The 13,656-nt window shown below is 44.1% G+C and overlaps 1 protein-coding gene across 5 annotated transcripts in view; it reads right to left on the reverse strand.

The window, feature by feature from the left end:
• Positions 1-14: 14 nt before the first annotated feature.
• Positions 15-13,656, reverse strand: part of ENOX2 (ecto-NOX disulfide-thiol exchanger 2) — a 67,248-nt gene continuing 53,606 nt past the window's right edge. For all 5 annotated transcript variants that reach the window (XM_074835456.1, XM_074835452.1, XM_074835453.1 and 2 more), the window contains 6 exons: positions 12,402-12,583; positions 10,291-10,398; positions 9,383-9,439; positions 8,060-8,168; positions 6,450-6,535; positions 15-2,528 (listed from right to left, as the gene is read on the reverse strand). In XM_074835456.1, coding sequence (XP_074691557.1) covers positions 2,397-2,528; positions 6,450-6,535; positions 8,060-8,168; positions 9,383-9,439; positions 10,291-10,398; positions 12,402-12,583 — 674 coding nt within the window. In that variant the 3' untranslated portion in view covers positions 15-2,396. The remainder of the gene's footprint in view (positions 2,529-6,449; positions 6,536-8,059; positions 8,169-9,382; positions 9,440-10,290; positions 10,399-12,401; positions 12,584-13,656) is intronic.

Here is a 13,656-nt window from a genome sequence, read left to right on the forward strand (position 1 = left end):
CAGCAGGGCCAAGATTTTCCCATAAAAAATGTTTATTCCTTAAAAATACAACATTCACCTGCAGTGACACAATGATTCAGAGCATTTCTTTAGAAGTGTTTTCATCTGCTTCCAGTGTAGCAAGCCTTCAGTGTCAGGAGCAAGGAGCGCAGGCAGCCCAGTCCCAACAGAAAGGTTCCCTTCACCCATTCCCATCTGCAGAACGGATTTCTCCCGGTGGCAAAGAGCACTCAAGGTTTCAGGGAAACCTCAGTCCCTCTGGAAGGGCCTTAGTAAAGAAAGCCTGGAGAGGGGAAGAAGCAGGACCCAGGACTCATCTGGCCTTTACTTGCTTTTACAGCACAGAGCCATCGCTCCGTGGGCCCCAGCTCCACTCCCCACCCTGGCACAGCCCTCGGCTCATTATCCATTATTAATTTTTCAGGTAGGCAGTGATGAAGTTGCAACAAGAAGTCCGAGGGCAAACAAGAGAGACTTCAGGTCCTTGGGATGACTGGTTAAGGGATCAGGAGCACAAGTAGTGATCTTTATCCCTCCAGATGCAGGGAATGATGAGGGGAGAAACAGGAAGAGCCAGCAGATCAGTACCTGGCTCCAAGCCCAGTGCCACCAGCAGAATGTTGTGTTTTTTGATCATAGGTTGGTCTACACGACACCAGGCCTGCTGGCAACAGATGGGGTATGCCTGTCTCAGAGGGGGAAAAGGGTCTTTACACAGAAGTTAGCAGGGGTCAGTGAAAGAGATTTAAACTAGATTTGAAGAGGGAAAGGGATAAAACCAGGTTCACTAGAGATAAGCCTGGAGGTGGTACACCACTGTCTGAGGGACAGCAGGCTAGCAAGGTCCTTCCATCGGCTCCACTTTGTGCTGAGCACACTGGAGCACATTTGAAATGTCCCTGTACTAATGCAGGCAGCACCTCAGCCATCTCAGTGAGGGTAGGGGATGGAGATCCATGCAGCAGCAAAGACACAAGGGTTGTTGATGTGTTAAAAACCATGGAAGCACCTGAGAACAGTCACATAGGAATTAGGGCTTATCCCCCAGAAAAGGTGGTGGGATCAAATAGCCCAACTGAAGGGCATCTACACCAATGCACACAGCATGGGCAACAAACAGGAGGAGCTGGAAGCCATGGTGCAGCTGGAAAATTATGACATAGTTGCCCTCATGGAAACCTGGTGAGACAACTCGCACAACTGGAGTGCTGCAATGAGTGGCTATAACTCTTCAGAAGGGCTAGGCAAGGAAGGAGAGGTGGTGAGTAGACCTGCATGTCAGGAAGAGTTCTGACTGTTGGGAGCTTGATGATCCCATGGGCGGCCAGTGACAAGTAGTGACCCCAGGGCTCAGTATTGGGGCCAGTTCTGTTTAATATCATTATCAATGATCTGGACAAGGGGATCAAGTGCATCCTCAGAAATTTGCAGATGACACCAGGTGTAGGGTAGGAAGGCTCTACAGAGGGATTGGACGGGCTACATCAATGGGCCGAGATATTTTACCCTACATCTTACTAACCTTCGGCAGAGGGTTGGGGAGGAGTCTAGCATTCACTGAGAACATGAGGAACAGGCTTTGGGAAGTGTCAGGAAAAAAGTCTGTGCTGCTTGTAGCACTTCCAGAAGCTTGGTCTCCAAAGCCAAGTGGGTGGAGAAAGGTGGTGGTAAGCTATTACTAAAACAGACGTCTGATGTAGGATCTCTGCTCCACCCAAATCAATAGAAAATTAAATACCCTTCGCACGTAAAAAATTATTTACAGGCTGACTCTGCAATGCACAGATCACCAGTGGCACTGCCAGAATCACAGCTCCTAGAGACACTGCCTTCACCTTAGCTTAACTGTTAAACCATTATTAGAGAAAACAGCATGAAAAAGAACCAATTGTTTGGCTCAGAGAACTCTGAGCCATCTAAATCTTCTGTTTAAACATACCTCAGCTTTTAATCATAGAAATGTCTAAAAAAATGCCCTATCCCCCCCTCCCCTTTCAGTGGTTCTAGAAACCAGAAAATGCCTCTTTTTTGTGGCTTCAGAGGACGGTCTATGGCTGTTCCTACCAGTAAAAAGAAATGAGAGATTTGGGCACACAAAACACATACAACATTGGCAAAACATAGTCAACAACGTTGTGCTTAAAAATATCAGACATGAACTTTTTTCACAAAATATATTGAACAGCACTTGCCCATTAACAAATAACTGATCAAAGCAGCTACAGAACTTGAAGTTTCTTCCAGTGCTGCTCTGGACTTATACATTATCCCACTTACATATTATCCCACCCAAGTCCATGATGCGTGCAAGATAATCATCAAGAACAGAGGTAAGAGGCATCCCAGGTTTTCTTGGCGTACATATCCTGCTGCTGTTTTCAGCTTTAAGTCAAAGCTCAAGTCATTTTCAATCCATCAAAGCCACAAAACTTCCACCTTTTCTCTAGGCTGGCCCCAACCCCGCTCAGCTCCTGCCTGAACGTGTTCTGGAGTCGAGTCATGAGAACTTCCACTTCTGCAGTGCAAATCTGTGAAAACAGAAGGAAAACGTCACTGAAAATGAAGATGCTTTTGGTTGTGGAAGCCCTGTAATGACTGGTGATATTCAAGCTGAAACACATTTAGTTGCTAAAGTACACCTAGGCTTTCGCTAGACGTCCTGTCCAAATACTCATGGTGATAATCTTGGGACAGCAGGAGTTGTGCTACTGTCACACTTTGGGGTGAGATGGCTGGAGATATACCAAACACTAGAAATAAGGGTAAAAGGACTGTCCTAATTTTTTCCACTGTGAGATGTAAGATAATGGATTAAAAACTCCCAAGCATTTAAGTAACTGAACAGTGAGCACTTTTACTTCTGCTCTTAGAACAGAGCTCTCAGTTACTGGGTGTAGAAACCAGGGACATGGGGAATTTATATTCACATTCTGAACGGTCACAAGCATTCATTCATCTACAGTGCAGCTACTGTGTGCCTAACTGCACAGGAGTTGATATAGAGCTAAGATACAAGATCTGGACGTTACACCACTGTAGAAAAGAAACCTAAATATGTAAGGGGGACAGATTTGCTAGAGCGGGTCAGACCAAAGGCTTCTCAAGCCAGAATCTTGTTTCAGATAGTGACCCACAGTGGAGAATGATCCACCCGGTTCCTGCCCCTAACCAGACCAGAGCACTGGCACAGCCCCAGGGATGTCACCCCGACGCCTTTCAAGATGACTGGTGACACCTTTCTTCAGGAAGCACTCTCTGCAGTGGCTTTTTAAGTCACAGTGAGTGTTACGTGTTTTCTGGCAAAGTTACGTGTCTTCTCAATGCTGTGCCCTGCAAGAGCTGAAACTAAAGCCTCTGTAGTGTTTTCATGGGGTGAAGCAGGGCACGTACCTGCCAGCATCTTTAACCAGTCACACATCAGCTATTCAATCTGCATCAAAAGTCAATCACACATAAGTAGGCAGGCCTGTAAGTTTGACTGCTCAGGCATTTACTACATACAATTAAAGTTCATCAGGTGAAAAAAATTTTAAGATGCTGTAAATCAACAGTTTCAGGACATATAAAGAGTGCAAAGGCTGTGTCCACCTTATATTCAATTGTCTGCAATGGTTTTCTGATGGCAGCAGAAAAATTAAAACCTTATTTGTCACAAGAATTCAAGATTGCTTCTGCTGTGTATTTGGGACTGCTTTGACACACATTCAGAGCTATCTCTGCACTCATCCACCTCCTCCACCTGCTGGTTAGGTAGAGCATTAGGATTTTAATAAAAACATGCATACTTTCCAACAGTGCAACATGATGTTACATCCTTTGTACATGTTCTGTTGATCTACCACAGTCACTGTCTCTATTTTAACTAACGCAGAGTTTGTAGCTCTGCAGTTGCAGCACTGCGAGTTTCCAGGGGCTGTGATTTAACCCAGGGACGTACTGACTGCTCACCTCAGCGACACTTCCTCCTGCTAATGTTTCATCTTCATCCCTGCCGCAGCGGTTTCAGTTTGACTGTTCCGTAATGTCACGCCTGATCCCACTTCATGGTCACCAGTACAACGCATAACTGGATTTCCCAGGAGATAATCTCGAGTCACCTCCACTATCATCCTTCCAAGCTCATGTTTGACTCTGACCTTCTCAGGGAGGCATGACATTGTTCTTTTGATTCACTTACTTTCTGTGTATGCCAGCATGAATTAGTCTTCAGCTAGCACTTAGCTAGGGAGAAAAGGTTTTTACTTCCAAGAGTGCAGGGTACCATTTACCACTGGGAAGACATCGTACACAGAAAGCATGTTCATTTTAAGCCTCCATTAGTGCATAAGTGCATTCCTCTGAAAGCCCTTTGGCAGTAATTGCAGATACACAGTTTTCAGAATCTGCCCAATGTATGATAAAGATCAAAAGCACCTGCTTTGCAAGATGGATTTGCATTTGGTGGATGCACTTTTGTCATCATGCTGTTCCGCAATCAGGCAGAAACAACAGTCTGAGTTTTGAGAGAGAGACAGAGAAACAGGACAAGCTCAGGCTGGCAACGGGTTTGGTAAGGCAGCGGTCCAGCCTAAGACATGAAACAGAGAATGGACACCCCAGGAGGAGCATCATCATCTACACTGCCCAGCACCTGCGATGCTCACAGTGTTACAGACAGTTTCTGTAAGGACTGTTTCATGGCTTCAGACTACCCTCAATCTTAATTTCTGCACTGTCTGCTGACCTGCTGGCCACCTCGGTGAGAACAGGGAAAGATATTCCTCTTCCTTTCCTGCTGCCAGCTTCAAGAAACCAGGTTCTACTCTCAAGTGCTCTCCCTGACTATCCCACCTCAAGCCCCAAAAATCTGCTAGATGTTAAAAGCAACACCCCCAGCTCCTGCATAATACCTAGCTCCTGCAATAATCAAGATATAACCTGAAGAACAAATGGGAAGGCCTCCTTTCAAGAGACCAGGCACAAGAGACCTGTGCAAATCAGCAGGCTGATGTGTTTATACATCAAACGATAAAAAAAAAGACTGATGCCATTGCAGAGGTTAAAGGACGCACTTTTCACAGGGCTTTTCTGCTAAGCTTATTGTAGAAACTTCCAGCAGACCTTTTCTACAGTAGATTCCAGAGAGGAAGTGCCAGAAGTCAGATGAATTATATGATGGCATTTCTTTAGGAGCTTCAAAGAAAAATAAAGGCAGCTGTTTGCCTCATAGACAAATTCAAGAACTAGAATGAGAAGTTAAATTATGTCTTTAAAGGACTGGAGTGAGCCTGGAAAACACAGGCCAGCGAGCCATGCCTTCTTAAGAGTGGGGAAAATTAAACAGTAAGTTATAAACAAAAACAGCTGAAAAAGTTCCAGTCACAAGAGATGATCCCCATGTTGATAAGTCTCCTGTTCATGGGGCACTTTAAGGAAGACAACCAAAGAATGGTATAGTAGAGGAGAGAGATGAAATTTCCTTGAACATTCAAAGGCCTTTGCACAGTCCATCCTGGTTTATTCCGAAAAATGTCTAAAGCTAGCGATTCACAGAAATACTGCAGGAAACAGCAGCTTCTTGTTGTACAAAGGAAAATGCATGAGCGCTGCTCTTGTTATTGCCCTTCTTGACCCCTGCACCCAGGACTCAATCCCTCCACTTAGCACAGACCCCTGTAAGCAGGAACTGTGAGTCAGTGCTTATGGTTTTGTAGTATAAGACCCTTGCACAGCACCCTCCTAAAAATGACTTCACTGACAGTATCAAAACAGGGACAGAAAAGGCTCAGTGAAGGGCTACAAGATCAGAAATATGGAAAAATTTTGCTCAGACACACAAACAATATGACTGTTCAGTTTAGAGAGAATATATACAAATAGTGACATGACAGATGTTATAAGATAATAAACAGTATGCAAGAGGCCGGTTGTTTGCTCTTTTCCTTAGAGATCATAAGGATAAGAGAAACAAAAGCCACAAACTTAAACAGAAGAAACAAAAATACATTTTAGATGGAGATTTTAAAGGTGGAATTCACTGCTGCAAAATACAGCTACCGTCAAATGGTTCTCTTGAATCACAAGATGTATTACGCATGAACATCTGCAGTAAGAACATCATCTTCGACTCTGTATTTATGTTAACATTAAGCTGTGTAAGGGCCAAGCCAGAAGCTGGGTTGTTTTGAGCAACCTGATCTAGTGAAAGAGGTCCCTCCCCACGGCAGAGAGGTGGACTAGATGGTCTTTAAAGGTCCCTCCCAACCCAAACCATTCTATGATTCTAAGAAAGTTCATCCCTTCCCTTGTTCTCTTCCAGCAAATTATTCCAGTTGATAGACACCAGTTCTTACTGTCGACCCACCCAACTGTGGGTGAAGCTCTTTACCAGCCACGCAGACCGAACACACTCAGGGCACAAACACACCACCCAGCCTGGCTCAGGGAACTGGAAGTGTTGGTACACCTACTTTGCTGTCCAGACGCTGCAGGTAGGAACAGATGTACTCTATGCTTGCTCCAAACGGGTGTACGTGAAGAAATGTTGAAATTATTCCTGGGGAAAGGAACACCACAAATGTCATTCTCATGAGAAAAGAGCCAGCTGAGAACACCAGCTCTCTATTACTACTGGCACAGCACAGAGGGATCTAATTGGGCAGTTTTGATTTTAACTACAGTGAGGTTTGGCTCGTGGACTGCAACGGAAACAATAACTAACCAATGCAGCTGGTTAGCGCTTAAAACAGACCTCACCACATTCCTTGCTGAGTACTGGTAATGTGCCCAGTGATGAACTACACTGAGATTATCATACATGTGGGGATGCAAGGCCCAAGGAGAGGGAAAGCAGAGCTCTCCTTCAGCCATACCTTCAAAGGTCAAGGAGCAGGGAAAGACAGAAGGCAAATGGGGAGAGCAGCAGTGGCATGTGTCCCCCATCCCAACAGTTTTGCAGCACTCAGTTAAACAGAGCAATCCGAGTTTGCACCCTGTCAGGAAGAGACTCATTTCCAGCTCATGGCCAGGACTGTACATCAAGAAGACTGACTTGCATTTCTGACCATCACCTGCAGAAAAAGGCCGTGCCTTCGGTTTTCCCCAAAGACCCTTCCCTCTCAGTGAAAAAACCAGCCCATGATCTGGCACAAACAGACCCATCTGGATAACAATAAATGATTTATTGTTATTCTCAAATCAGATGTAGAGGGATGGCTAAGGAGAACTTGACTGCGTGACAATGAATTAAAAATGCCTTGTCCCAACAAGACAAGGACTTCTGTTCCTCCTTTTCAATACTCCAGAAAATCCCCAACTACCCAGTGCTTTGGGCTGAAAAGTTGTAGCATGCCATATTAGGTTATTTTTCAATATTACATGGAATAGGCAAGGGGAAAGGAAATAAAAAGGGCAGCAGATACGCCTGCGCTGCAAATCAGAGGTCACCAATCCCTTTGTGAGCATCACTTGAAAACGCTAGCAGCATTTGTCACTCCATTGAGCCCAGCCTTCTCTCCCTGACACCCTTCTCCACCCTTCCTTTCCCTCGGACTACAGCTTCTAAAGCTAGAAGAGCTTATCTGCTTGGGATCCGTGGCACACCACACCTGACCTAATGGTGTGCCTTGCTGCTGTGTGGGTCCACAAATGTCATCTACACTGTGAGGTGCTGCAACGCTCAAGCTGATTAAAGTCTTGGAGCCTGTGACACTGCTTAGGATCCTGTAAGGTTGATTAGCATGAACACAGACCTTCCTCTGTAACTAACTACCTTCAGTGATGCCTCCCAGAAGAGCAACTTGCACTCCAGGACATGACCTGGACTGTCACTACACACAAGCCCACTTCATGTGTGTGTGGTTTTGACTCAAAGTGCACAGGATTTCCACATGAGCAATGCACAAAGTGAAACCCTGGCCCCACCAAAGCTCAAGGCTTTCCTTGGTTTGAGGATTCTCACCTCCATTGGCATAACCAAAGGAACAAGAAGTGGCCAGAGGGAGCTCTGAGGCTACCTTGAAGTAAGTCCCACTCAGTTCACGTCTCCAGCATCATCACCAAGCCCATCAGAAGAACTTACCAACTAACAGAACTTCTCGTTCAGATTTCACAGGACTGTTGCTCAATGTCTTCTCAACTGGACATTCCTTCTCCTGGCTGCACGCACAAACTCTGGATGTACTGCTCTCCTGCAAAAAAAACACAGGGCCTGTTCCACACACCAGCAGCGCAGCAGGCTCTCCTACACATCAAGCAGCAGCTTGGTCAGACTTGACAGAGTTGGTATTTTTGTTTTCCTGTTTCTGTGAGTCATTACATTCATCGCATTGCTGTATCTACTGTTTATTTTGCAAAATGCTTCCAACAAAGCACAGCTATGTTCATGCTGCTGTGTCTGAATTATCAAGTTAGATTAAAAGCCCATAAAGTTAATCCAGATGCCACAACACACACTTTATCAACCCTGTTCGCTGGTATGACGTCTGCTCTAGAAGAGCCTTATTTTAAATAGTAAAAGAAAAAACAGACTAGAAAGCCTTGCAGTGACTAATTCAGATGCAGATGTTTATTTTTCAGATGCCTAAACTGAGGCAATATGATTAACCAAGTGCCCAGTGGCTGCAAAACATTCAGGATCAGACTGTCCTTGACTTGAGTTTGTGGTACTGAATTAAAACAGAATTTTTCATAATTTATTATCCCCAAAATAAACACAAGACTGCCAGTGATGCAAAGACTTGGTGGGTGCTCTAAAAGCAGGACTTTCTTTTATTCCTACATTTTATGCGGAATTCCAGTGGTTTGAGAGCTGCAGACAGCTGTAACTGGAAATAGCGTCCAATCACTAGTGAAATGGACTTGGGCCAATAACAAAGATAGAATTAAATGGTCCCTTGGGTTTGCTTAGCTTCTTACACCAGTGCAATTCTCAACTACACAGGACTGAAACTGTGCAGTCCTGGCCTAAGCAGGCTATAATTTGCTTCTACAGGAGAAAGTAAAGGTCTGCGCTGTGGAAAGGGAGCTAGCTTTAGGCTGACACAGGGACTGCAGTTCAACCAGTAGCGTTATACTGGAAATGCACTGCCTGCTTCCTCTTGGAGAGCCAACAGATATTTTTGAAGGCTGGTTGAAATAACAGGGCAACAAATTACCTTGCACACCAAAACCCATTTCTACACCACAGCATTGCAAATACCTACTGTTCTTCCAGACAGAAGCTGCTAGCAATGGATAACTTGATGATTTTAACTTGTATATCAAGACAGTCTGTATGTACCACGCTTATACACTTCACAACAAACCAAACACTGGAAAATTGCTCACTTTACAATGAGGTGTCATTACTTCCCTCAGTAAGATATTCTGACTAAAGTAGCAGAAAAGGAACCCTTAGACTTACATTCCCTTGACAATCAACTGCATCTCTCTCCTTGTCCTCTTCGTCAGCCATGCTTTGCTATATATAGGTAAAGAAAAGGAAAGATTACTGATGATAGTCTGTTATTTCTCTTCTTTGATATCAAGCACTGAAGCTCCTGCACTGTAGATTACTGGGACACAAAGCCATTTTTAGTTACTAGAAAGACATGTATTATCTTCCCAGCTCATGGCATAAAAAGGTGGGGCTAAAGATTGGAAATCTGAGACAAGACCTCAGTGAGGACCGTACAGCCAAATGCTAGAAGTGCTCTGTAATGTTTTTTGTCTATCCTGTATCATTGACGGTACTACAGAGGAGAGGACCAAGCACGTTTAGATTCATGCACGGATCCACAATCAAAAGACAGACAGAGCGGATCACACCTGAGAAGAAACAGTATGTATTTATGCTTAGGATAAATCCAGCAAGCATAAGATTACTATAACACTGACAAAAACTTTCAATTCAGTAGTGTTTTATGGAGGTTGAATCAAAATATGTCCCTAAAATCCAAATCTAAAAATCAATGTTTGATAAATTAGACCCTTTTTTCTATCTCTTAAAGCTCAGGTTGCAGAAAAACACATTTCAGTTGCAGTATCACTGTATACTATAAAATGACAATTAATCTTTTATTTATACAGTTGCTTATGTAGATTGCCTCACAGGTACATGAAGCAATCAGCAAGTTCATTACTGATATACATCCTCCAATTGGGCAGGTAATTTTTTCTAGTTTTCCAAAGACAACCGCTCTTAAGCCAGGGCAAGGCATCTCCCACAAGAGCGTAGAAGGACAGAGGTCCTTCACTGTGCTCATGATAGACCATGAAATCCAAGGACTGCATTTACTATTGAGAATAAGGAAGCACTGGGATGGCACATACCTGCTCCTTCAGGTTTTCTAATAATGTCTCTATTTTTAGTTTGTCTTCTCTCACTTTTTCTAGCTCAGCTTCTCTCTTTTTGTATTCATCTTGTACTTTCAAAAGATGCTGGAAGAGAAAATAAATTCAGCTCTTAACCTGCCTTTCACTTCCTACAATTTAAAGAATATAAAATGAATAAGGGCTTTTCCATGAAGACCAGACAGATCATATTCAGAACAATTAAAAGGTTAATTATACAACAAGAAATCTTTTCTACATTGTACCTTCGAAACATCTTTGCCAATTAGCATACAAAAAAAGCATGACTTTGTAATGGGGCAGTAATTCCATCATCACCAAACCTTCACCATCTCCAAAAATAAAGCATGTGTTGTGCACTAGACTGCAGGCCTGACCCATGTTAAAGCTGCCTCTTCCTCTCCCCTAGTCTGGTTCACGCTATGGCCATAGAAACAGTCAGCACATGGAAAAGAGCAGCACAGAAACAAGTTACCTGGGGAAGTCACCTTAAAGTCTTCCTAGATCTCTAGCCACGTGTTAATAGAGAGGTATCTTGCAATTTAAGAAAATACTCTGAAACAGCTACTAGATAAGGAGATTTGCACTGTTTGCACAATTCCACATTGCAGAAAAATGTGATGACTGCTCCCTAGCCTGGGCTTCAGCCCAGCCATGCAGGGTGCTCGTAACCAACAGCACAGCAAGCTGTGCACTCCCTCAACTAGCAAAGCTCAGGAGAAAGGCTGGGTAATGAATTATAACCCACATCTCAGAGGTGAGCAGAATGAAATTCTCAAGCCCGATCTGGCGTCTATCAAGGAGAACCAAGCTGTAGTTGGGAATATAACACTCTGCTTTCAGAGCAAATTTGTACTCTTGAACGTGTCCATAGGGAAAGCAGATGAGTACAAAAACCTAACTGAAAAAATGACACAGTCAACAGGAAAATTATGACTGATCTCCCATTAGGGCCAGAAAAAAAAAAAAATAGTGGTCAAACTGCTAACAGCACTGGGCCTCCCAGAAACAGGCAAGATCAAGTCACCAGGAAGAGAAAAAGCTTAAACAGTAGTATGGCAAAGGCACTAGCCTAGCAGCTTTCCTAAGTCAAACCAAGATACATATATATTTCAGTGAATGCTTTCTTCCATGTGTAAAACACCCCTAATCAGCTGTTTAATACTTTTCTCCCTCAACTAGAAGGAAAAAAAAAAAAGAGAAAGTAAAAAAAGATTCATAATCCTATTAATAGTTACAAGCAAACAGCGTATTTTTTCATCAAGGCAGTTCCTCCAGAGTATTCTCCCAGCACCATTCATCCTGGTAGCAGTGTAAAGAGAAACCTGACCTGCCTGACACATGAGATAAGGGAAATCTGTTATGTCCTGCAATTCCTGCCATTTCGTCCCACAGCAAAGGTTGTCAGTGACTACAGAAGGCTCTTCCTGCCACCTCCAACATCACAAACACGAGCACTGTCAGTTCCTATGTCAGATTCATCCAGAGAACAACCACAGCCTTCACAGCCTTGTTGCACGTTCTTATTTTAACACTGCTTACCAGAACTATTATATGCTCTATATGCTTGGTTATCAGTTAGGCTTAATATCCCAAGGGCTACTGTTAAGGCTTACAAGGACCCAAACTGCTCGATATTCAGCCCAGGGAAATCCCAAAGAACAAGGCATGCCCTACACATTTCCGTGAGAATGACAGCCCAGTAAAGTTCAGAAAAGGTTTCAAAGCAACCTTGGGATTCCCACTTTCTTGTTCATGCTGGTAACCAGGATCCCAGGACCTCACACAGTTATGGAGCAGGTAAGCACAGACTCAGTACTTCAGAGTCACAGTGTGGTCAAGCAAAGAGCACACAAGGAATCTATAAACTATGGATTGTTTCCATGTGACTTATCAGTTGATACACAATCACTGTTTTGAATGTTGGGTTGTTTGGGGTTTTTTGGCAACCCTTGAAGTGTCAGAAAGTTGCTCCCATTTGCCAGTTCTGATTCTGCTGAGAAACAAAATGCCTTTGTTTGTTTCTGCTCCACATCACACCCCCTTTGCCTTTGTAGCAAGGCCATAGCTACAGAAAAGTCTGGGCCCACCTTCTGCATCCCCTGCAGAGCCTGCTGGAGAAGTTTCATCTGCTGCTCCTTGGTTGTGTCTTCATCCCTGCTCGTTTTGCCTTGCTCCTGCTTTAGCAGCTCGACCTCATTCCGGTAGGCATCCAGCTGCCAGCGCAGACTGTCGTTTTCTTCTTTCAGGGCTTCCACCTGTGATATCAGTGCTGGAAAACAGGGCAACCAGGGATCAAAAGTCAAAGAACTGGGGGCACGAAGTCCCTGGGTGCTCGACCCCAGAGCACAGTGGCTCTGTAGCTCCCAGCGCCCAGTTACAAATCCAGAGTACCAAAATGAATCTCTCCCAACCACTGATTGTGACATCTCTTTAGAAAACAAGTTCCTCTGGACAAAAAGCACCTCTCAGTAGTGAATGCAGTATTTAAGTTGGAAGGAGACAAAAAAAAAAAAAAGGAAGTAAAAAAACATATTGGGGTGAAATGACCATGTGGACAAGGAAGCAGGTTTCCTAACCAGCAAAGCTGAAAGACTCTGGGACAGGCTCCACTGGCACCTTCAGTCAGAAGAATGTCTTCATCAAGTCATGGGATGAAACACCTGCATCAGTCTGGTGGCCATGCAGGGCTTGATAAATTCAGAAATGGGATCTTATAACATTATGGCTGCAAAGACAGCTTCAGCAAGTTTCAAAACATACCCATGATGTGGAGGGCATAGCTCAACATCCCACGGCCTTGCTATTAACCTCTGGTACTTGGGTCACAGCCAGAGCACAGGGAGGTACGTTTGCCTGGGACTCACACACTGTACTCGGCAGACAAACAAGACATACTGCATGAGAAGAGGGTGGGTGGGTGGGTTTTATCTAATTGCCCCGACTCATTCTTCCAGCCAGTGAATATATGGTTGGTCCCCACTCTGTGCAGCTACACATTTCAAAAGGAAGGACAGCAGGCAATATTCAGTAGATCAAAAACTGCTTTCCTCATATCAGAAAACTAAGGTGCAAATAAATTAACTCCATAAAATGGATCTGAACAAAAAAAAAAAAAGGCAGCTTCCAGGATGAGCCCCTGCTCTTTATGAATGCAAAGAACTGAGATTTCGCCTGGTCATTTGACTGTCAGGTCTGCTCTTTGCTCCTATTCACCCTCTGGCCATACAGAGCAGGGTCAGGCAAGAAGAGTCTCTAAGCTTCTAGTACAGCTGAAAGAGACACCCATGCAAACACGCTGTGCACTGCCCTGGCCAGCTTAGGAACAGCGAGGGGGAGATGGGA

Source organism: Strix aluco, chromosome 10 (genome assembly GCF_031877795.1).
Source record: "Strix aluco isolate bStrAlu1 chromosome 10, bStrAlu1.hap1, whole genome shotgun sequence".
NCBI classification, from domain to species: domain Eukaryota; kingdom Metazoa; phylum Chordata; class Aves; order Strigiformes; family Strigidae; genus Strix; species Strix aluco.